General features: G+C 40.5%; 1 protein-coding gene across 1 annotated transcript; it reads right to left on the reverse strand.

The window, feature by feature from the left end:
- Nucleotides 1-934: 934 nt before the first annotated feature.
- Nucleotides 935-24,911, reverse strand: mgab (MAX dimerization protein MGA b). The gene is made up of 22 exons (XM_028604889.1): nucleotides 24,846-24,911; nucleotides 21,115-22,319; nucleotides 19,454-19,892; nucleotides 19,161-19,254; nucleotides 18,855-18,968; nucleotides 18,621-18,746; nucleotides 14,303-14,416; nucleotides 13,788-14,139; nucleotides 12,943-13,150; nucleotides 11,247-11,484; nucleotides 10,734-10,918; nucleotides 10,323-10,536; nucleotides 9,876-10,105; nucleotides 9,365-9,607; nucleotides 8,918-9,179; nucleotides 7,478-8,121; nucleotides 7,185-7,282; nucleotides 7,034-7,079; nucleotides 6,637-6,798; nucleotides 3,542-3,653; nucleotides 2,670-3,275; nucleotides 935-2,563 (listed from the first exon to the last, which is right to left on the reverse strand). The coding sequence occupies exons 1-22, from the start codon at nucleotides 24,846-24,848 to the stop codon at nucleotides 1,617-1,619; spliced, it is 6,642 nt and encodes a 2,213-aa protein (XP_028460690.1). The 5' UTR covers nucleotides 24,849-24,911; the 3' UTR covers nucleotides 935-1,616.
- Between the last annotated feature and the right edge of the window lie 569 nt (nucleotides 24,912-25,480).

Below are 25,480 nucleotides of genomic sequence, written 5' to 3' on the forward strand. Positions count from 1 at the left end.
AGCTGCATGGCGGATGTTTGGGTACCTAACAGCCTTGTTTGTCTGCTGATTGGACGATAACACGTATCATTTCTGTATAATGGTCCATATGTTCATTTATATGCAAATGTGTTTAAGTTTAAGTAATTGACTTTAGGATTATGCTATTTATTGAGTTGTATAGGCTAATGGTTAATTATTAAATAAACCAATCAAAAGGCTGAGGTTTAAAAGAAAAAAACTAACAATAAAAGATATAGTTTCTCAGTATTTAAACAGAGCACTTTACCGGAGAAATGCTGTCCCACTTCATCTAATCTGCATTCATTATCATCTCAAATGACATGTAAGATTTGCATTAAAAGAGCCACTGGGCTGTAAAAACAGACCACGCCCCCGATGACGGCAGACCAATCACTGTAGAGAAACTGAGACGTTGAAGATACAAGTTGTTGATGTAATACAATCCGACATTACATTTTGGAATATATATTTTGCCCATAACGATGACGGTAGATGTCCTGATACTAACTCTGTTGTAAAAAATAAAATAATTTAAAATATAAAAAAAGAGCAACTATATAGTTGCAGGCATTAGTAGTAAGTGGAACCTTAGATGTACTCAAAGAATAGGACATTGAAATTAAGCTGGGGACATCATTGTGATCAAGTTGATTACAATTCTGTGATGCTCCTCATCACACTCATTCAGTCTCGCTCGTTTCCAAATGGAGAGAAATACTTTAAACTGCTGTCAGTCAGGACAGGCTCTTGTGGCGCGTTGCCAGGATATTGCAACTGAAAAAGCCTACTGATGTTCCTATTGAGTGTGACAAAAAATGCTAAATTCTGTCTCAAAAACATGAAACTTAACACAAAATGCCTTTTTTGTTGAGGGACTGAAGAGTGCCATAATAAAACACATGTAGTTTTTTTTTTTAAATTATTTTATTGATTTTAAAGGCCACCTTTTTCCACATTTTCTGAAGTAATAGTACAACCAGTGTTTCAAAATCATCCACAAAGTAAATGCATTGTGATTAAAAAAGAAATACAATATTTACAGAGGTTATTTTCATAGATACAATATATGGCTAATAGCTTTTATCTTGATTGCTTTGTGACACGTTTATATGCATATCACTGAGCTAACTCCCCAAAATACAGACTACATCAAAGGCATCATACTTCTTGGGTGGTTTCTACCAAAAGTGCTACTACAGTTAATTTTCACTGAGTTAATAATGGAAAACAAGAATTTCAAAGGGTTAACGCTTAACACATTGAAATTAAGTAATCTGTTGAGTTTGCATAAGACAGATCAATGATGAATTACTTCAACAAAAAACATGATTTGAATCAATCTCAATATCCTGTTTCTAACGGGAAGTAATTCATCTAAAAAAACACAACATCAAAACTGAACGTGGGAGTTACCATTCATTTCATTCATACATTCAGCAGGTCAATTAATGCTTTCTCTTATATTCTTCATACCAAAAACAGCTTCTCTCTTTAGTATGAAGTCCACTGAGGTTTGAGCAAACATATACAGAAAAGAGCAGCATCCAGCTGAGACTAATTGAGGACAAATGATTATGTGCATTATTTTTAGCAGCTACAGGAAGATATGAGGACTATTCAGATTCAGATTCAGATTCAGATTCAGATTCAAGCTCTGGTTCCAGATCCTTCTCTACGTCTATCCAGGAGCGTTTCTTGGCACTGGGGAAGTCCTTTCCTAAAGCACCTCGGGTTAATGGCCGAGACGTGTTGACGTCTCTGAGCAAGGTGGTTGTTGCAGGACTTCCCGTGGATTTAGTACGAGGGCTGTGAGAAAATCGGACGGGGCTGTCCTCGTTGGATCTAGATGGACTTCTTCCTGCTCGCACAACTGGAGAACTCCATAGCTCTGCAGACTTCTTCTTCGGCGGCCTTCCTCTGCCTCTTTTGACTGACACAGGGTTATCACTAGCCATTCCTGGGGAGTTCTCCGCTTGTTTCTTGGTCACCTCATAAGTGATGTTCTCAATTTGTCTCTCTTTAACCGGAATAGATGCTTCACTTTCACAGACACTTTTACTGGCGTCTTCAGCCACAGCAGGTCTTTCATTTGCACTAACAGGGGTAACGGGGTGCTTGCGAGGCCTGCCTCTGCGACGGCGGACTACAGCAGGGCTGGGATCAGGCTCAACAGACGTAGGAGCCTGTTTCACACACGTAAAACTCAAGCAGGCCATTGTTTTGTTCAAACCCAACGCTGTGCCCTCCTCCGGGCTGTTATCCACGGCTTGCCGAGCCACCGAGGGCACAAAGATTGATTTGTTAACAAGGGCAAGCTCAGCCAGGGGGGCTTTTACACCTGAACACTTTGGTTTAGAGTTTGGGGATTGTACCGTTTTGTCCTCCTCCAAAATACGACTGCTTTCTGAATCCGACAAGTGGTCGTATTCGGAAAAGCTCTTGTCTTGGTTCTGAGACGAGTTCATATCAGAAGATTTCATATTAGCTAAAGAGCCATCTTCACCCTCCTCTCCTTTCTGCTTGGGTTCCATGACCACAAGTGTATAGAAGCCTTGACCAACTGTGAGAAAAGAGGAAAATATATATATGTAAGAATCTTATACATACAAATGAAGATAATTTGACCCTGGGATTAAATCATGGCTGAACAGGATGTCTTAACTTACGTGGTTTCAGAGATGAGGGAAGTATGATTCTGCCGGTCTTGGAGCGAATCAGAGGAAGAGGGAACGGCTTTGGATGCTGTACAGGGGGTCTGCTGGAAGTGGGTGTCGATGATGCAGGTGAGGCTCCACCCTGGGCTGCAGTGACCTGATGTGTAGCTGCGACCGAGCACTCCGTGTTGGAATTGGGCATACTGACCTGGGCTGGGGCACCAGGGGTCTCCTGTTGGACCTCAAACTTTGTCTGATGTTGACCGTCTGGTTGTGGGGGGGCAGGGGCCTTCGCCTGGGTTAGAGAGCACACTGATTGAGGCATGGGTGTCTGAGCCGTGGATTGGGATGGAGGCCTTTGTAGGTTAGACCGAAGCAGAGACATCATGGTATTTAGGGCTTTTATGGGCGGGTTAGCCTGAGACGGAGCCGTGCAGAAGTCCGGCTGTAGCAGGGGTGTGGACTGGACCTTGGACTGGGAGGTAGTGGCTTGCAGAAGAGCTGCTCTGGACTGGAGTAGATTGGAAAAGAAAGGACTCCATTCCCGCTTCTTTTCTCGTATTTTCTGCCTCTCGCAGATCTCCGTCAGCTTGTGTTTAATCAGCTTGTCTGACTTCCCTAAAAAAGGGAAATTTCATATGACAAGTTGTGTTACTGCTCATTATGTAATGATTATCAGATCAAGACTTACAGTAGATCTGGTGGCAATCAAACAATCTAACCAATGTCATGTCGCCATAAATGCAAGATGCTTTACAGGAGTACCTTTGTCCTGGATAACAAGCTTCAACTAACCGTTGTCCATTTAAAAAGTACATAAATTAGCACAAAGTGAGACTAAATACAAAATGCACACAACATGCACCTACAAAAATTGTACATACCAGACAAAAGGGAAAGCTCCTTCACATAGATAGACTGCATCCGAATTAGCCTCCTTTTCTTCTCCTCCAGATGTCTGGAGGTTTCAACCAGATTTTTGATTTCTTTTTGGGCCTGCAAACATGACAAAACCCAGAGGAAGACCATGACACAAAGCTGTGAATGGATTTTTTTTTTTTTTACTTGTAAAATACCAATAGGGGAAATGATCTGCACAAACTGTTTGTGTGGGCGGACACACACACACACACACACACACACACACACACACACACACACACACACACACACACACACACACACACACACACACACACACACACACACACACACACACACACACACACACACACACACACACACACACACACACACACACACACACACACACACACACACACACACACACACACACACACACACACACACACACACACACACACACACACACACACACACACACACACACACACACACGACCTGCCATCTGGTTTCTCTTTTGTAACTGCAGTCTTCTTCACAGAATGACATTCAAGTTCACAACAAAACAAACAAACAATAAAACAGCCATGTCCATAGTCTTCTCTGATTAACTCAATTAAGTGTCCTAAACTACTTCCGAATGGTTGAACATATACCACACAGATTAACTGCCATGTTAGTTGTGCTGCCAGTGGAAGGATATGGTACACGCACATAGCAGAGCTTGCAAACTGTGGCTTTTTTGTCGACAACACGAATGTTGTCATCATAACTCACTGGAAATCCAAAATCCTTCCACACCGGCAACTTCAGTGAAGGAGGAGGGGTTCAAGTTCTGTCGATAGGTCTCCTGCATCTGCAGTTGCCATGCTATCTTTTGACTGGCTGTAGCTAAGTTAGAGGAGGTTGACTGACTCGCAGCACTTCAACACTAGTGGTGACGAACTTACTGGTTAATTAACCCGAGTAGTGTCACTGACCGACTCACTCCTGTTTGTTTTTTTTACCTCATTCGTGCCGGCAGCGCTTCGCTCAAACTGAGTGTGCTCCGTTGTGTGTGTGTGTGTAGGTAGCTGATATTCTTCTGCTACTGTGTGTGTAGTAATCTAGCTCATTAGCACCTCCACTGGAGTGGTGGTAGAATCAATCAGGAAATAGACTACCTAGAGCAGGCTACATGTGTGTGTTTTTTTTTTTTTTTTTTTTTTTTTCGCTTGGCAAGCCGACCGGAGGTGACATGGGGGCGAGGCAGCATCGACAATTCAATTTTTTTATTCGAAATTCAAGATTGTGACTTAATTTCTAAATCGTGACAACCTTAGTGGGCAGTAACATAAATGTTAAAGATAATTAGGTAAAATGATATACACCTTTTTTTATTTCATCTTTGTGTTTGAGTTTGCATCATTCAAACAGTGCAATTAACACTAGATTATAATAATACTTATGCTAGGTGTTTAGTTAACTATAAGTTTAATTATAATTGCCAATACAGTTATTACATTGTCTGAACAGTCTTGTGTTTAACAGCACAGAGACATAATAATCCTGGGTGGGACAGTGGGCAGTACCTGAGGCCTATACTATGAAGCAAGGTCAACATGCCCTGGATTTATTTCAGTTACCCGGCTTCACCAAACCTAACAATCACAGTGCTGCAGAAGGTGTGACACGACGGTGGTTATCAACTTGTTCAACCAACCCGTGATTTCCCAATCTAGCAAGCACATTCACATAAAAGGGGCGGGGTTTGCTCCATATGATCAATCGCAAACATGCACAAGTCTACCAGAGCCTCATATTTTACAAAAGATAAAGCGATAATCCTACAGAAATATCAAGAACACAGACACGTAATAAAGGCAAAAAGCAATATAGTCGCTCCTGCTAAATCCAGGAAGGAAAGTTGGTAAATAACTGCTGATGCTGTAAAATGCATAAATGACAAGGCTAAACAATAGCCTATCACTGTCCCATCAGTCAGGCACAACAAGAGCTGACCATAATTACCCTTGTGCATTCCATAAACTTTTGTTGCTGTATTCTTTCAGTTGCAACCCTGGCAGTGGTAAGCGACCATGGGAGAAAATAAAAATATAATTCAAACCGGTAAGTAGCCTTACTTGCACATATTTAAAAGGCCAACAAGTACAAGGCTAAGGTAAAGATACGCAATTCCCTCTCCTGAAAATCTATATATTTTAATAAAAGATACCCATCAGGGAATGTCAATAGGTTTTAAATGTTCTAGCTTTTCCAAGTCTGTCTCAGTGAAGAAATTAAACACAAAACAACTCAGTTGATATAGGCCTATTTCTATAGTAACAGCGTAGAGTAACGTTGTGGTACTGGCCAGTTAGGAAAATTCTAACGTCATACAAATAAACAGCCAGCCAACCAAGTTAACGTTCACTCACTAAAACTTACTAACGTTACATTAACAATAGACGGCATCAAGGGCAACTGCATAGTTTTAACACAGTGCAAAAGCAAGGGAGCTTTTCGTCAGATGTCTGTCTGAAGATGAATAGCATTGAAAAAGTACAAGTCTACTAATTAAATTCACTAATTCGCCTAGGTTACTCACCTGCTTTAGTCAGTAGAAACTAAGAAAAGCTGACTATTTGTTGACAATATACTAAAAAAACACTGCGTTGACCAAAGATCATATAGTTACAACAAGATAATGCACTCCACCGCCTACTCAGTCACCCACCACCCACAAACAAGCAATGACGGTGATGATGATCAGACAGAGGAATAAGTCATATCTATTTTTTTTGTGTAAAAAAAAAAAAAAAAAAAAAGTCCTCAATGGTAGATACGGCCATGGGTACGGTTCACATTTTTACCGGTACTGAGAACTGAAATTCGGTGCCGGTACCTAACTGTACCTTTTTTAATGGTACTTTACCTCTGTAATAACAAAAATGTATTTAAGTTACGTGTAAATAATTCCAAACCTATTTAAAGCTAAAGTTCGTAGTTTCCGTCGCCCCCATGAGGAATTCTAAGTAATGACAACACAGTCGGCGCGTCCACATGATACAAGCCTTCCATGACGGCGCAAGGAATAGTTTTTCCTTTTTCCATCAATACGGCATGTGGAACTGACCAGTGAAAGGAGGCGGAGCCTGGGGGCCCTGGGGTCACTCCGAAGGACAACCTGGAGTCTGTCGAAGAGGACGCGCTGTTCAGAGCGCCTTTGCCTTTCTAGCTTTGTGTGGTTGTTTCGCCTCCTATTATCCTTACAATCATGTTCATTGTCCATTGGATCCTGGAATATAGAGAAAACAAAAGGTTGTATTAACTACAAGTATTACAGACTACTCTGTAATCTGAACCAATAGTATAAGATGAAACCAATCACACTTTCCACGTTTATTGAGAAAAGTTGATAATATGAGGTCAATATTGTCAAAATCATAACTTTGGAAATATCGGTCTCTTTTGCTGTATGGCTGCTGCTGCTGCATGAGAAAAAGCCTGCTACAGCAGTGAAAAGGCCATACCTGGACATTGAGTTCCCTGCATGATGCAAAACCATCACTGGAATATCTGAAGGTAGAGAAGAATTGAACAAAATTAATTCAATAGCAGAAAAAGCACAGGTCCACATATCATATCCTTTCATTTACAAGCACACACATTCACAGGTATTACCGTGAGTCCTTCTGTGCCCTGCTGATAGCTTCTTTCAATTTAGCGATGGCCATTCCTTGTCTTACTTCTTCGACAGTCTCAATGTCCACTACCTCATCCTGAAGAAAACAACATTCAGCATGCAGACTTTAAAGCTGTAAATGACTACAATTACAACATTCAAGGGAGTAGATATGCTGATTTTCTTGTTTTGTTTAACGCATTGTAATCCACATTTTATAATTAAAACCATATTTCAGTTAGAGAAACAAATGTTTTACTGAAAACAAAGATTTCTTATTGACCACACTTACATCTTCGTCACCGTCTCCACAGTAGTCTGAGGAGTCGGAGCTTAAGTCCTCTGAAGCGATATCCAGGTTTGATTCCACCTTCCTGTTGTTGGTTTCATCACTCTCGCCTGTGGGCATCTTCTGATCACACTTCAGCTGAGGGGAGATTCCAGACTCCACTGACTTGATGCTTGATAGGTCCTTAGCCCCAGTCAAGGAATCCAAACTAAGACAAGTTGCGTCTGTATCAGCTGCTACGTGGCCAAAATTTAACAAAGCATCTTTTTGTGGCCGGGCTTTATCCACACCCGCCATGTTTGTAGTGTTCACAAATTCTGATGAAGCTGCATCAGCTCCAGGCTTAGGGAGTTGAATGAGGGTGAAGCCCCCTGGCAGGGTAATTCCTTGCAGGTTCTGGCCTCTGGTGCCCTGGTTAGCTGGAGGGCAGATCCTGAATGAATAGGTCCCACTCTGTCCTAAGAAGCTAGGGGTTTTCAATGATGGTGAGACGGTGAGAGAGACGGGCGAGGATGTGGAGCTGTTCTGGAAGGGGCTGACCGAGCTGCGAGTGCCCGTTACAAAAGGCTTGACGGTGGAGGAGTTTTGTGAATGTTGCAGTAAGTTGATGGATCCCTTTCTCCAAGAGTCTGGCTGAATTAGCGGAGCTGATTAAACAAAACAATGCAGGTGGTGAGACAAGTGCTAGATTATGGCTTCTAAGGTTACATTTACACTATTACATTTTGGTTTAAAAATATTTTGCTACGTTTATGCCTCACATTCACACTACTCTGGCGTTTGAGCCCCTAAAATTTGGAAATACTGCTAGCCCCATTTGGTTTGAAATCTCTGGGGTTGCTTTGTAGTCTGGCATAAATTACCCCCTTTGGGAACAACGACACATGTCCTTCAGTCTTATCGGTTAGGTAGGCTTACATACCTTTCAGTAACAGTTCCAACTTGTTGTTGTTCCAAAAATCCCATGTTTTACTTTTCACCATTGTTGTTCTTTCTCCAAAGTATTTAGTGTATTTACAACTTATACGTCCATATTTTAAACCGCAGAGTAACGTCAAACAACCTACTTCCTGTTTACACCTGCATGCACATGCCCCGTGTGTATGTGAATGGTCATATGATATGCATTGTCAGATGTGAATGAAGATTAGTTGCTACTAGAGCTAAAACTCTTGTGTGGACAGAGATAGTTTTTAAAATAAAAAGTAGTAGTTTAAATGTAGCCCAAGTATAACATGAAAAGAACAGATAGACACAAGTTTGTGTCTTGCAAAACTGACAACCCAGTTTTATTTAACCGTTGGAAACTAGATATTCTGCAGTAGCTGCAGGTGTGTTGGTGTTGGAGGGTTCTCGAGTTGATTACTTTTCCCTCTTTTGTTAAGCAATCGGTTTAAATCTAAGTGCTTGTGCTGAGGTTGATGAACAGAGAGAGGATTTTACCTGATGGTTGTGTTGGTGTCTTCAGATCATTGATTTTCCTTGCAAATATAACTGGCGGAACTACTGTGCCAGCAGGCTTTATGTGAACAGTACCAGGAGTGGTGATTTTGTTTGTTGGGTCGGATTTCTGAACGTTTTTAAGAGAAATTCCTCCAGGAGGACGCAGTCGGCCTGTGACAAATGCTGCAAGGCGGTTGGCTGGATGTAGAGATCCCATGTTCCCCAGCAACAGTCTGGCCTGATTGTAGGCTTTGCCATTTACCTGGAAAAGGAAGAAATACATGAATTGCATACCTTTAAGTTCACATGTCCAAGGACATGGTTCCCTCCTAAAAATCATGAATGCACTGTACTGTATGTTCAGTCATGTATTACCAGGTGTAGTTCCACCTCAGGAGAAAGCATATTAAAAGTGTTAGATATTAAAAGCATTTTCTTGAGCCTGACCTGTATAAGTCCATATGCTTGGCAGCCAACAGGTTTGGTGTGGGCTCTTAGTCTGCCGGCAGATAATACTCCACTCAAAAAGGGTGTTACTCCAACCCGCATATCGGAATCCTCATTTTTTCCAAAGTCCTCTTCTGCATCAATGTCCTCGTCAAAGCTTTTATGTGCTTGCTTTTCCTCATCGCTGTCATCATAGTCATCTTCATCATTATCACTGGCTTTTGGTGGTTTACTGATGTGTACCTAGAAGAAAGTGGAGTAGAGCAGGAGATTCTTTTTGTTATAATTCAAGTTATGAAATGAGGACTGACACTATACAACTAAGAGCTTATAACATTCAGAGGCTAGTCTTTAGTCATTTAAATAACTACTAAGTCAAGGCAATAAGCCAGTAAATTTAAATACAAAATATTCTAACTATTTAGGAGACAAGGACAAACCTGACAACACAGCATTTCTGGAGATTCTGGACTTGTATTACTTGTTACTGCATTACTCCTCAGAGACCTACCCTGTAGGTGACGATGGAGCCGCTGGGCTTCCGCATGAAGATCCTGGCGACTGGTCGGATGCAGTAAGGTCCTACCCAGAAGCGCCGAGACAGCCTATTCTGATTCATTCGCCGACATAAAGCTTCCAAGACCATTTCGCGGTCCTTGGCCCACTGACATGCTGACTGGATCTCAATTTGCTTTTTTGCCTCTTTTTCATCATTGGTGGTCCCCTGAGAAGCCTTTTCTGCTGTGGGACAGAATGCATTATGGTTGTGTATACAAGAAATAGCAGAATATCTTTAATATCACACAGTCAGGCATGTCAGGTACGTCATCCAGGCCAGAGTAGGATAACAAAACGACTACAATACCTACAAAAAAAGATGTACTGACTTCAATAGCTGGTAAAACATTTACAGCAAAAACAGAATTGTGTACTAATTGCATCTTCTTTGATGCCTTACCTGTTTTTTTAACAGTAGTCAGTAGAGATCGGTGGTACTTTTCCAGCAGGTTATCAGTGGCTGTCTTCTGTGGTTTTGCTGTGGTGTTTGGAGTAGAAGTAGGAAGCTCAATGCTGACTTCAGGGGGAGGCTTGCTGTTGAATTCTCTTACACGTGCACATGTCATCATGCTCTCCAAGTATTTATACACTGGATCCTTATCCTCTTCTCGTATCTGCAATCGTGATTTTGTTTTAAATTACAAAATGTTTACACATATAAACATAGGATTTCTTTTTTACAATTACTAAACTTACAGCTCTTATGCTCTAGTAAATAATTAGCAATATGTATGACAGTGTAATGCCTAAATTCAAACACAAAGACATGGAAAAGCCTCTATTAAATCTAATGAGAGAGATTTTAGTTTACCGGTTGCATTGGACGAGGCACACTGCTGCGTTTTGCTGCTGCGACCTTTATAGGTGGCACATACAGTGGAGCCCTTTTGGGGGTCAAGAGAGCCTCTGGATCCACATCATTAATGCTGTGGTTCCACAGTTTGTTAGAATGGGAACCCGGGCGAAGCTGGACCACATGTTCCATATTAGTCATAGCTGGGGAGGGATAAAAGTACCGCTATATAATTTGTGTAACAGAGGGTTGTGACAATACTGAGTATTTACTAAAGCTAATAGGTTATATCAGCATATCATCATACGTACGATAGTTCTGTAATAAAAATGCAATAAAATAAAATGCTGCGTTCCTGGTAAATTATGTTATAAATTAAATAATGCAGTGGTCTAATTGCTTTAAAAAAGGTATTTAAAATGTAGTCAAAGATACAATCTATTCACCACAATCCACTTTGAAAGCCTAATTTTAGACATACAGAATCAAAAGTAGAAAATGAACAAATGATATCAAAATATCTGATCTTACAGTAAACAGGCGGGATTGGTTGTTCGCTCTTTCCCGCACTCGTCTGCTTGACTATCTTGCGTTTGAAGCAGGCACAGCCAAACATGCATTCAGGTCGCCGGCAGTGTAGGGGACCTCTGTTCAGATGCTGGAGACTGGAACACACACAGCCCAGTGTGCAGAACTCCTGACCACATTCGGGTACCATGGTTTTACACTTTGGATACTGGGCCACTTTCAACACCTGACTGGGGAGCATCTGATTAAAAAGAAAGGAGACTCATCAAAACATTTTTAGAATTCGGATGCCTTTTCTCCATGTGACGAGTCTATTTATGTGTATGTTAGCCAATAGTTGTTTTCAATACTTCTTACTTACCAATTTTATATTATATAGGCAAAAGTTACTTTCAAAGTAATGGTTGTGTCGCGCAACTATTAGGCAACCTAGTCGCGGAGATAAAAAAAAAATTGAGTTGAGCGCGGAGCAGCGCGGAGCGAAGGAAAAGAAAAAAAGAGCAGAGCGGGGGTAGAGGAAATACGGAGAGAGACCGGAGAGACCCGTAACGTTGTTCTGAAACACTCGGCGGAGGCAGAGAAATCAGTACGACCTAAGTCATCCAAGGTGTGGGAGCATTTCACACTAAATAAATCAAAAACGTGTTAATTGCAAGATAAGCAAAAGCGACACGGCATGGCAGGGGCGCACCACGGTGATGAGTCAGCACCTAAAACGTAAACATGTTGGAGTCCTTGATGAAGAGGAAGGGAGTTCAACAGCAGGGTAAAGTCACTACACTATCCTCCTTCTGTTCCGGTCTGAAGTGAGGAACGTACCGTCCCTCCAGTAGCTCTTCTGGTGCTGCTGTTTACTCGTTATCCAGCTGACTAGCATGACAAGCTAGCGTTAGCTCGGTAATAACAGTAATAAAGCAGGGGTGGTATACTTTGCAAGACTAAAGACACGGTTTTATTCACTCACCTTTTTAAGCCCATTCATTTTTCAATCTGTTGTCATGTATATATTATGTGCTTTGTCCCATATCAGTTATTGTTGACAAATATAATAGTGTGTGGTGTATAAACGAACTTAACTTGCCCTTACTACAATGATGGTAATAATTTAATGAATAAGTGTGTGTGTGTGTGTGTGTCTTGTCTGTATCTGCTATTTGGGTTACTTACCTTTACACAACTATTAACTAAAACAACAAGTATGTATGTATTGAGTTGATGTAAATTGTTTTTTTTTTTTATCCGATTCATTGATTAATCGAAAAAATAATCAACAGATTAATTGATTATTAAAATAATCGTTAGTTGCAGCCCTAGTCCATTCTGTCTGAAAGTGCTGCTAGTCTCCTCTGTGTCTTCAGCTGTACACAGTTGTACGTCCTGGTGTTGGAATTATTTCCAGTGAAATAACGTCACACTTTGCACCGTTTAGCTCCCAGCATTTTAACCATGTTAAGCCAGCTAACGTTATTAGCTAAAAGTAGGCTAACGTTACCCGCTGTATGATAACTGGCGTCACGGCCCAGGCTATTTAAAAATTGCATTGCGATTCATTTTTTTATCTCAACCGGTTGTAATCTTCACACATTTAAATGAATTTTAACCATTTCACGTTGCATGCATCGTTATATCCTTAATCATTAATATCAACATGAACGTACACAAACCCTGTGAGAGTAGACTTGTACAGTGTGTTGCATACCTGTTTTGTCAGAATCACAGACAGAGCCACAGACAGCCTGTCTGAGGTCAGCTGTGTTCTGCCCAGACCCTGGCTCACAGATTCAAACTCCATCTGCAACAGTTTGAGCTGCAATTTAGTGAGACCTGAAGGTCTGTGTGTCATCCCTTGGCTCTGCCCAACACTCCCTGCTGGTCTCTGGCTGGTCCCCGGCTGGTATGTAGATAATCTGAAGAGACAGGATGAACAGGGCAGATTAGTGTTGTTCATTTTATTTTAAAATGTTGGTTCTATCATGTACGTTTTGACGTTGGCAGAATCAAGGAAGCCCGTTTATAATAAAAGCAGGAAAATCTATAGTAGAGCTGGCAACTATTAAATTAATCAACTATTTTGATTAAGAAAAAATGTTTCAACATTTTCTGATTCCAGCTTTTAAATGTGAATATTTGACTATGAGAGTTATAAAGCAAACATTTGAGGACATAATCTTCAAGAATCAAGAAAATTAGACGGATTAATCAACAACGAAAATAATCGCTACTTGCAGCCCTAATCTACAGAAAATGATTGGCAACTCTTTTGATAAGCGGTTGGGGGCAAAAATAAACTTTGATGGTAAAAGCTTCTCAAATGTAAAGATTTTGGGCTTTTCCTTCTTTGGATTTGAACTGCTGGTTGGACAAAAAAAAGCAACATGAAGATGTCCTCTTATGCTTGAAAACATCACCTCAGGACATTTTGATGGACTGATGTCTTATATACTCAACAATTCATTGAAGAAAGTCATCACTAGAGTTAAATCGATAATTAAAATAATCGTTAAGACCCAAAAAAGTGAACCCAAATCACACACACTTCCTTACCCCTGTGCTACTGGCTGTGCAGATGCAAACTGCTGTAACTGAGCTTCTGCTTGAACAGGGGTTGCAGCCACAAAGGGAATCGGTGATGCCAGGGCAGAGTAGAGCCGGGGTTTGTGGGAAAGGGGGCAGGGTCTGTTGGCCCCCACAGGGAATTTGGAAGTAGCTTTTCGATGCTTAAGTACGCTGTCCAGGGTCTTTACATAGCTGGAGCTTTTAACAGGCAGCTGATAGGCCACCGAGCCCTCAGAGTTTGTGGAGAAGGCAGCGGCACGCTCACTGATATACTGGGCTTCGTTTTCCAAGTACTCATCCAACATGTTGCTGCAGAAGGCAGATAGGTTCTTTTGTGATCCTTCAGGAGAGGAGGAATGAAGAGACTTTCATTTATCAACGAGGAATAATAAATCCGGCACAGCACAAGTACATTTGGTTGGTTTTAGTACAGTTAATCTTTTGGTAATTAGAATGACTAATAATCAAACTGCTGGAGCTACAACAAGACAAGCAAAACTTACCATCACAGTTAGAAGAAGTTGTTTCTTTGCTTCTTATGAACTTGTTTTTCCATCCCTTTATTTTTGTCATGTCCCTTGTCTTTCCTGTTCGGGAGATGAAAGATAATCCCTCATCTGAGAGGGAAACATACTGCATTAGCCTTCAGTTAACCACTGGCGTGCATTAGTAAGAAAACCTTTCCAGCCTTACCTCGTTTCCTGCATCTCAAGATCGTACAAGGCTCTTAACTGACCTGACTGAAACTTCACTGGAAACTTGCAGAATGAGGTAATTTTCACCCAGGCTATTGTAATTTATCCTACTAATTACATGATGCTACCGTACTTAGGAAATGTGCGGTCTAAATTTAGAGGAAGAGAGATAATTCTACTCTAAGAGAAAGTGAGGAAAAGACTTGTTATATAAATATCTTTAACCAGTCTTGATATCACATCTTCATTGCTGAAATACTGGGTATAATTAAACAGGACCTTCATCACTTCTCCCTTGTGGATCTATGGATATACAGGGGGCAGCGTGCCAACAGCATTGGCTCCTATCACAGCTGATCAGCGCTGTTTGTAAGGTCTGTATTTATTACAACAACAGTAATACTAAATGAGGAATTGCACGTTTCATGTATTAGACAACGGCTTGTCTGCCGTTAGGTGAAAATATGGTAAAACATTTAACTTATGTTCAAGTCCACATAAGGTTTTACAGGTGGGTCTGTGAATTAGTACAGTCCGAGTTTCTACATCATAATAACTCTGAATTACATCAATAAATAAAACAAATCAGGATTCAGAATAAAACAAATCAGGATTCTGATTGTACATGAGCCCGGTTGAAACACGCATCAACAAAAAACATTTTAGAAGAACTGTAGACCAGAGGTGTCAAGTAACGAAGTACAAATACTTTGTTACCTTACTTAAGTAGAAATTTTGGGTATCTATACTTTACTGGAGTAATTATTTTACAGCATACTTTTTACTTCTACTCCTTACATTTTCACACAATTATCTGTACTTTCTACTCCCTACATTTTAAAAATAGCCTCGTTACTCATATTTCAGTTCGGCTTGGTTTCATTCCAGCTCGTCAGTCATCGTTCAAAAAAACACACATACAAAAAAACCTATCCAAATCGCTCCATCCCCTAACCCTCCACGCTCCACCCCCTAACCCTAAAGCCTTCTTACATACCTTTTTTCATAAGCTATTAAAATATTAATTGTTGGCATGATTTTATAAATCATATTTTAATGTTACATACTGTATGTGACATACTGTATGTGGCACTGTAAATCTAGGATTAACTGTATCTGTGGGTTGATATCTTAGTGACTACCTTACCTATAGGCCAGTAAGCCTATCATCAGTGGGAATTTATATTTGCCAATAATATGTTGGAATTATGTTAAGGCATTTGATTTTGATTTTTTTTTTAAAGACTCAAAAATACAATACAATAATTTGGAGGCCCCCCTGCAATGACTCTGAGGACCCCCTGTTGAAGATCTCTGCCTTACATTACTTTTACTTTTATACTTTAAGTAGTTTTGAAACCAGTACTTTTACTTAAGTAAAAAGCTTGAGTTGATACTTCAACAAAATTCTTTTCAAACCCTAGTATCTATACTTCTACTTGAGTAATGAATGTGAATACTTTTGACACCTCTGCTGTAGGCTGAGCACCATAAACAAATTCTCCTTTTGCTTCCCTCTTGCATAGAGGTCAGCTTCTTATCAAAAACCCTGCAGATCGGGGTGCAACACTATTCAGGAGCTCATGCCTGAGGTCAATTTCCCAGAGGGCCAGACCACCTCAGACTATAAACCCCAAGTAGCATATAAAGGTTCTTTGCTCAATTTTAAGAAGTTTTTAAGTTAATCTTGGTTAACTTGGTTGGTTGTTTTTATTGTCTGACTTTAAGTATTGTATTTTTGTTTGCCTAGTCTTTCTTCTTGCTTCATTTTTTAAATTGTATTTTTTTTATATATACACATTTTGTGTGATTTGTTAATGTTTACCTGTTTGTTTGTTGTATTGCTTGTTTACTTTTTTTCTTTTTTCAAACACCGCCACCCTAGCCATTTCACAAGCCCATTCCTGGTTTGACGGCACCCCTTCATTCCTTCATCCTCTTAAAATAATCTGCCTGGCTATCATTAAACTAGTCTGGACCCAGCTTCTTATGTGCTTAACCTTCCCGTTTAGGATTGACCCATCTCCCAGAACAAATAATCTTGGGCTGAATGGAACCTGGGTCCCTGCAAGCCGACATACAGTAGGTTATCATATATCCCAGTCCAAAATTCCTGGACCTTATGATTAAGTAATTGGCCGTCCTCTGTCTTACATTTCCAACTATTTGGTGCGTCTTTCAGACCAATTCTAAACAATCTGGAGGGAGTCCAATAGAAGCGATGCGTAATTTTGAACTGAATGAGGCGCACCCTCACATCGCGTGGCACGTTTTAATATTCCTACAGATTCTCTTCCAGCTCTCATTATCCAGGCTAATACTCAGACCATTTTCCAATGTCTTTTTGAGGGCTGACCAGGCTCCATCCCCCAGGGTCTGCATAAGCATAGAATAATACTCAGAAGCCTCGTGACCCTTTCCATATTTTAACCACACCTTATCTACAAATTCTGGTGCTTTAGGGGCTAAAGAAGTGGATCCAAAAATGCCCACTAACAAGTGGCAAAGTATCACATATCTAAAAAAAAGAGACTAGGTAGAGCTGTAACAATTCCAAAATTTGCTGTACAATTAATTGTCTCAGAAATGATTGAGATTAACAATATAATTCTTGAATTTCCCCTTGGGGATCAATAAAGTATCTATCTATCTATCTATCTATCTATCTATCTATCTATCTATCTATCTAATTGTCTGTCAAATTTAAAAATATTTATTTATTCAGTCCTTTTTAAACAAATGAGTAAGTCACGCCCTTCTACTTCCGGTCCATGGGATCTATCTTTCGAAAAAATATGAACGGGAGTCAATGAATAGAATAATTATCTTTTGGTCCAGTTTGAATTGAGCCATGGATTACAAATATGATGTTCGTCAAGTTAAAAGATAATTTTTCAACCGTAGAAAGTCTCAGTTAGCCGTAGGTTTGTCATATGACCACTTAGTTTTGTGTGAAATCACTCAGTGAACTACATCTCTTATCACACAATTTACGTCACCTAGCTTGATGCTCAACTTGCTCGCTAGCTAGCTTAGCTCTGTTCCACAACACATATAACGTTATCTTACCTGATGTGTTTTATCCAGTGAAGTGTTTTCAGCAGATAAGCGAACGAACAAGCATCATTTGAGTAACGTTACAGCGAGACGTCATCCATGCGACTTTGAAGTGTGTAGTCTTTCTAATTATACATTTTCTTCTCTTCTTTATACTTCAACAGTTTAACAATAATCTGAGACTTTCTTGATTTGCGAAATTATCTATTAAACTGATGAACATCATATGTGTAATTCATGGATCAATTCAAACAGGATCAAAAAATTATTTGTCTTTCCCCATTCACTACCGTTCATGTTTTTTCTGAGTTAAGGTACCATGGAAGTCCACCGACGTGACTTCGCCTCTCTATGTAGTAACACAGGTACACAGCCTATGAAGTAAACCACGCCTCTTTATATCATAAAACACCTTTTCTAACTGTATACCCCCTCGTAACTTTTGTTATGAACGTGTATAGGCTCAAGTGCCACCAACTAGCATAGCTTTAGTTCAACAGTTAGACCAATAATTATGTATATAATTACTAAACAAAATCAACAATTACCATGAACAACCAACATACATCTTGAGACCTTAGCTAATGTTAGCAATTAATTGCGGTTAAACAAAGAAACCGTGATTACGTAAATAAATTGACGATTATGTAATAATTGTTACAGGCCTAGACCTAAAGACTCCCAATTGTTGTCCCACATCCTCAAATGATTTCAATATGCACTAAGATACAGATACACCAGCGAACAATTGATGAAGTATTTAGATATGGATCCAGTTCAAACAGCCGGGCCACTTTGATCCAAATGACATTTAAGTGGGATATTATCAGATGTGTTTTTGCCTCATCACCATACATGTAATTTCTTGTTTTTTAAATCTTTTGTATATTTGCGCAAATGACTAAACTAAAAAAAAATCTTACTGTGACAAGATTGTCAACATTACAAATGTATAAGATACAAAAGAGAAATCATATAGTTCAGAGCTAAAATATCACATTTTCTTGTCAAAACAGCGACGAAGAAGAATGTGCCTTCAATAAACATGTCAAAAATCAGTCAAACTTACCAACAGGAGACAGAGCCATGGCATTGCCTTGTTCTGGTAGGTTTGGCGGAGGTAGTGGCAGATGAACCCCCAGATACTGCAGGTCGATGGACTTTTTTGGGTCTAGGGAGCTCAACTTCAAGCCCACTAGAAAACAGACAAAGAGGAGTCAACAAGAGAAAAATATCTACACTTTATTACTTTGTATAACCTACTCAACCACTGGGATATTGATGTGTGTTTGTATGAACTCACCCTCCTGCAGCACAGGATGGATGACCTGACTGTGTTTGAAAACCCTGAGGTCCTGCAGCAGGATAGCCTCCAAGCGGGCTATCTTCTCCTCATCAGTCTCTGAAATCACCTCCACTAAAGACACCACAGAGATGTTTTCAAAAGAAATCGGGCACATGACATTTGATTCATTGGAAGTTAAATAAAAAAAGCATGTAAGCATTTCATAACAAGTAAGATAGGCATAACATCCACAGTATAGGAGCACTGGATACAAACATTTGTTACGGATGTCAGCCAAATAAATGGAGATCTTTACTTGCTTACCTCTTTCCTTAAACTGCACTGGTGTTAGGGAAACTGGAGATGCTGATGGTGTGCTTTTGGCTGGCTTGTCCCTGAAGTGAACCTCAAGAGCTTGCTGTCACACAGAAGAAAATTAAAACGTCAACACTTCATAGAACCAATGTGCAGCCAAAATGATTGTGGGATGCAACAACAAAGCCCATCTCAGGAATGCAATGACACTAAACCCAACTTAATGAAAGTAAATCCTTTGGAGACATGCAGATATGTGCAGAGCATTCTTTGCAGTAAGTAACTGTTTAAAAGTGTTTTACCTTTGAGGTAAATGACACAAACAGCAGGCCTTCTACATCATCCAGCTCTGGTTGCATAGCGACAGTCGATGTGCTGTGGACTAGCATGGGGGAGGTAACTGCAGCTTTCCACTCTCTTCCCCGCGAATTTGCCCAACGTTTGTTTATCCTCTTTCTCCTTTTGCGGTACCCAGGTGATGATCCCGGGTTAGACGTTGGGGATATCATTGCCGTTAAGTCTCGCTGCACCTTAGGGGTTATACGGACAGCATGGGTTTCTTCATGGGGTTCCACAAGTGGACGTTTTTGGACAAGCACAAGCTCACCAAGGGCGTGCTTTCCTCTAATACAGGGGACATATGGTTCATCCTTAGAGGAAGGACCAGACATTATGGGCTTCAGGACCAGTCGGGTCTCTTGCTCATTTGGGAGGGAAGCAGAGACGCTGTGCTTCTTTGTGCTGTAACACAGTAAAAAAGAATACTGTTTATGGACACTAAACAACTGAAAAGCGACATTATAAACATATATTGACTTGTGATGGCACGGTATTACAACAGGGTAATTCCAGCAGTTGAACTTATAAAAGACCACCCATTTCCTAGCTTATGTCTATGTACGTGTCATTGCATAACATGCTCACATTCTACTATCCCCCATATCCTACACCTGATAATGCAGTCAGGGAAAGGGGTTGGGTGCCAAGACCTCCAAGATAGAAGTGTGAGATTATGACACCAACAAAAACTATAGGGGGAGGACACAGTAGCAAAACATCTCACAGCGTAATGCAATCCTATACAACAGCCCTGCTAAAAATACAGACTTTGAAACAGGTGTCAATTCAAACCGATGCAAACATTTGAGGCCATGGTTTGTGGTGTTAAAAAATAAATGCCCCGTTTCAACTTCCTCTATTCAATGTTGTTGAAAGTCCTTTTTTTACAACTGTACTGGACTATATCATGTGTAAAATGTAAAGAGGTTACAGTTATTCTGTCTATCCACCATACAAATGGCCATTCCTTAAAGTGACCTGCCAGAATTTATCTTCAAGGGTATGGCATTTGTCCACATTTTTCAGATGCCATAAAAAAATGGCAGACTGGTTGCTAGTAACCTAAACCTGATCGTTATCAGGTTTAGATCACTAGCAACCAGTCTGCCATTTTTTTAACACTAACATTAAAATACAAAAATTGAAGACAAAGCATGATAAATATTATATTCTTTTTTTGAATGACAAAAAAGCTTTTTAAATTTTTCCAAAAGCTGCACATAGTCAAATGCCATTAATAGACTTAATTAGGTACACTTGTCACATACCTTTACTGAGCGTTTAATGTTAAAACTGAGAGGTGCTAATATAACTATATGTTTATTACAGGGGTCATAGTGGTGTTATTGTACAAGACTGTTGGAAACCTTTAGGATGAATAATACTGTGGGACTATGGCAAATTGACCTGAAGTATAGAATAGAAACGGGGTGCATTTTTGTTCTTGTCTGGACAGATTTCTTGTTGTCGTTTTATGTTGCTTTTCTTCCTGCGTAGTCACTGTTATTATGTTGATGTACTTGTGCAAGCTACAACCCCAATATTAAACAAAGTTAAATGAATACCTCCCTGACCTCCCTACATAAAAAACTATAAAAATAAAAAAATAAAAATAAAAACTTACTTCAGATCCACAACCTTCTCCTTGTTTTCACAGAGTTCAGCAGGTTTTAAAATAGATGGCTGAGTGGCTGTCTCCACCACAGGTTGAGCCTCTGTAGTGACCCGCTGTAGGCGAGAGTTGTTCCCGTCCTCTCTAAAGCCTTTTGCAAACGGATTATGATTAATTTTCAGCTGGGTGATCCGAAAGTTCTGATAAGTCGTCACAGCCATGAATTCAGTTTGCGGAAAAGTAAAGGTCATGCTCTCTGGTCCCATAACCACAGGCTGGTCAGGTGTAAGTATGTCACCATCCGGGACAGGTATCACATGTAGCCTAGGAATGTAGCGATGCATGGAGTGTAGGATTATGTGACCAGCATGGTCTTGGGAAAAATTGGTCAGTTTGAGTTTGTAAAAGGACACCAAGGTACCCATCCAGTCCGAGCCTCGAGCCGGTGAGTAATGGTGGGAAAATGCCCGAATCAAACCCTGGGCCTGGTGTTCTGCTGGTCCATTGACCTCCCATTTGGATGTGCTCCAGCGGTACCTGTACTGGTCCGATGGAACTATGGACAGGACCAGACTGTACAAACGATTAGGATCTAGGCCAGACAGGCGATATCGGCAGTAAGGGAACATGCGGCGCCCCTGTTTAGTAAGAATCATCTCAGTTCCGCAGCTGTAGAACTGTTTCCACACACTGTTATTCTCCAGAGTGACACTGACACCTTTGAAGGTCAGCACAGTAGGAAAGTCATTTTCCAGGTCTGGACTGCCAAATGTAGTAGATGGCAACTCAGACACCAATAGTGGTGATTCTGATATGTTGACGATGTTTGTCTCTGTGCATTTTAGGGAGTCAGATGCTGATGCTATATGTGAGGTAGCTGGGCTTATTTCAACAGTCACTCCAAAAAAAGTAGGTGATGCTGCAGCAGGCTTGGCTGGGCTAGCTTCAGCAGGGGAAGAAAGAGACAAGCTACAATCATTACTTGCCATGGAAACAGCTTTTTCCTCAATCATTGTCTCACTGGGCAAATTAGGTTTTGTAGTGTTTGGATCAAGAGAAGTTGAAGAAAAGGCGATAGTAGGAGAAACTGAGGAGGGAATGTTAGTCGAGCTCCCCTCCTGTTTCTCCAATGCATGACGGGGGTCCTCCATTGATGTGAGTTTAGAGTCTGTGGCAGGCATCATCAATGGCGGTGGCTGTCCCACTTCATTTGATACCTAACAGAAAATGATACAATAATAATTATAATGTTAAATATATAGCACAGTGATGTTCATGGGTACAATATACATTTCAGAGCTAATTAAACACAAGCGCTAATATCAGACAAATCCTGACAGAAAATTTAAAAAAAGATAGTAAAGACAAAATAAAAGCCAAATACAACCAATCTCCTGACAAATGTTAACAAAAGCAATTACAAGTCATCCAAGCACAGAAAATACTGGCAGAACAGAAGTAAGAGCCATAAAAGATGCAACAAGAAACAACAAATCAGCAGTCAATACATGCAAAAATGCAGTAGCGTCGAGATCGAAAAGTGGCCAATTGTGAGCCACTGTGATACATAGGCAAAAGCCAATCCCCTGGCGGCATGATGGCATGTCACTATACCTGTGCCAGTTGTCAGAGTGGCATGCCGCTTGTGTTCCACCGGCACACCATTTAACAGCAGGCGGAAGTGGTAAAGTTAGGCAACTCTCAGTTACAAACAGTGAAGTAATTTCATATATCCTTGTCTATGTACTCAAAGTTTATTTAGAGCTAACATGGCTATTGTTAGCCTTACCACCACAGACTGTATAACTATACATATATTTTTATGTCTATACTCGCCACCGTAGCCAGTCTGACTAATCAATAAGAAATATAAGCCAACTAACGTTAACCAAATAAAAGGAATGTAATGTTATAGCTATGTGTCTCTTGTCCTTTAATGGTTCTCTTGGAACCATATGGCGGCCATCTTACCTGGGTTAAGTTTTAGAATTGTTCAATTGGAACCTATGGTGACAGAGTTGTGTTAGGTGTCTTTATAATCTCTTTATTTCACTACGAATACATCAATACTGTTTTGTGTCCAAAAGGAATTCCAATAAGAGTCACACCATTGCATCAAACCAGTGCAATTTTAGGATATGTTGTGCACTAATGAAAAATAAATGATCTACTTATGGAAAACCTATAATTTATTTACAACCATGGGCCATACGTGGTCATTCTGTGAACTAGTGGTGAATTGTTTTACTGTGTAAGGACATGTAAAAACATATATTTATGAACTATATCTAAAATAAAGATAAAGCTTTACTAATCCCCAGAGGGGAAATTCAGTTGTTACAACACCTGTTTGTCTGTCTTATATAGAGATAGTAATATAAATATGACATAGAATATAATGCATCATGCCAAGCTAATGAAAAAAAGCCTGCTTTGCTTGTTAATACTAGTAGCCTATGACTTGACATTCAAGGATGAGTTGTTGTGATAATGTTGCATACCCTTATTTGCATGCAACAATGGACTACAGAATAATACATTTTAAATAAAATATAGAACAGAGGTCAAAACCACTGAGAAACCAGGTGTAAAAAAATAAAAAACACCAAAACATACGCCCATATCCTTGGCATCCTTAAAAATAATGTGACATACATATACACACAGCCTGCCTGGTATCACACTGCTGAGGACATGGCTGAAATGCTCGGACGGGCCTGTATCTTAAGTATGGCAAATACACTCAAAACGGACATTTTGTTAAACGTTTCTATCTTTGCAACCCTAATGAAAATCATCTCCGTCGACGACAGGACGAGCTAATAATGTAACCTATTTTCTTGTTGCCCTGCCCTCTCTAGGTCAATGTATTAATCACACAGTCACACCAACACACAGATGCTGTAGCCTGGTCTAAAAGGTGTTAACCGGTCGAACAAGTACATCGAATGGGTAATTTATGGCATGTTGACCACACAAGCTCTCAATGTTCACCAAGTAACAATTTTTTTCTCCTAAAATAAGAAGCTGCGCCGAGAATTTAAGTTGTTTAACAACAGCTTTCTTCCTCACACACCGCAGAGAGATAGGCCGCCCGCTCCACCACTCACCAAGTTGGAAAAGTTGCTGATTTCACTGACGCCTCACCTTTCAACATCGGTTGAATGCCTCGTGGCCTACGGAAGCGACATGATGACAACGTTCACGGTAAAAACTCCAACTGTTGCACGTCGTCGTCGCCGTTGAAAGGGCCTCGTTGAATCCCTCGAACATAAACACAAACTGGCAAATGGAGGCCGAGAGACACGCCAGTGTGCTCGCATCGACCGACCCGAGCGTGCACGCAGTGAAGCCAAAGCGCATGCACAATATCACCCCCCTTCAATGGCGCGTGATTCCCGGGCCGCCAGCGCGAGGGAAGCGGGAGTCCACCATCCCGGAGATATATATTTTTTTTTTTTCTCGCTTGTTCCCACCTCGAGCTCAGTCCGCTCGCCGGTAAGGACAACTCTCAGCAAGTTTGTGCGAAAATGTTTCGGATGTGTAATTCCTGCTCTGAGAGCACAGGCGCGATACTTTCTCTTCCTTCCTTTGTATTTCCTTTACTTATTCTACCTTTTCGATCACATTTCCATTCTCACCCTCTCCTAACCAGATACACACACTCTCCTCTTTGCCCCTCTCGCTCATACACACACATACACACACATCCGTGCTCTCGGGTTGTGACGTAACACGTTCACCATGGCAGTCGAGCTCCAGTAGCCAATGCGCAAGCTCCCTCCGCAGGACTTTACCGGCCAGTTGTTTCATCATTGTGTCAGTGGCCTGATAATTTGACCTAAACACACCCCACCCCGATAAAAAAAAAAAATATATTTTGTAACATCATTACAATTTCCTTGTGAACATTCCCCCCGTGACAATGTATCAACACTGACCTGCACAGTCTAAATAAAGAAGTTATGGTTTACCTTTTCTAAAATTAGGCTACTAAAAGACAAGACGCAAAACAACGTTGACTGGCTTTGTTTCTCTGATTAACATGGCGGCTAATACGGTAGCCTATATGATAAACAGGGATGTAACTCAATGCTTGCCCCACGAATAATCAACCAACAGCGACCCAATCTTTTGCAAACATAGCCTTTAATTTATTTTGGTGGACGGCAGCTCTTCGAAACTAGGCTGTATCATTCACCCAAACTAATGTGTAAACTTTTGAAATATCACATAGCCTAGATATATGGTCACCAAAACCTCCTGCTGGGTCTAAATTAATAAACCAAACAAATCTGGCTGTGCTCTCACTGTCGACTTAAATGCATTGGTGCCTTATATGACTGAGAAATTATTTTTTTATTTTTTTGTGAAGTGA

This window comes from Perca flavescens, chromosome 18 (assembly GCF_004354835.1).
Source record: "Perca flavescens isolate YP-PL-M2 chromosome 18, PFLA_1.0, whole genome shotgun sequence".
Taxonomy (NCBI): Eukaryota; Metazoa; Chordata; class Actinopteri; order Perciformes; family Percidae; genus Perca; species Perca flavescens.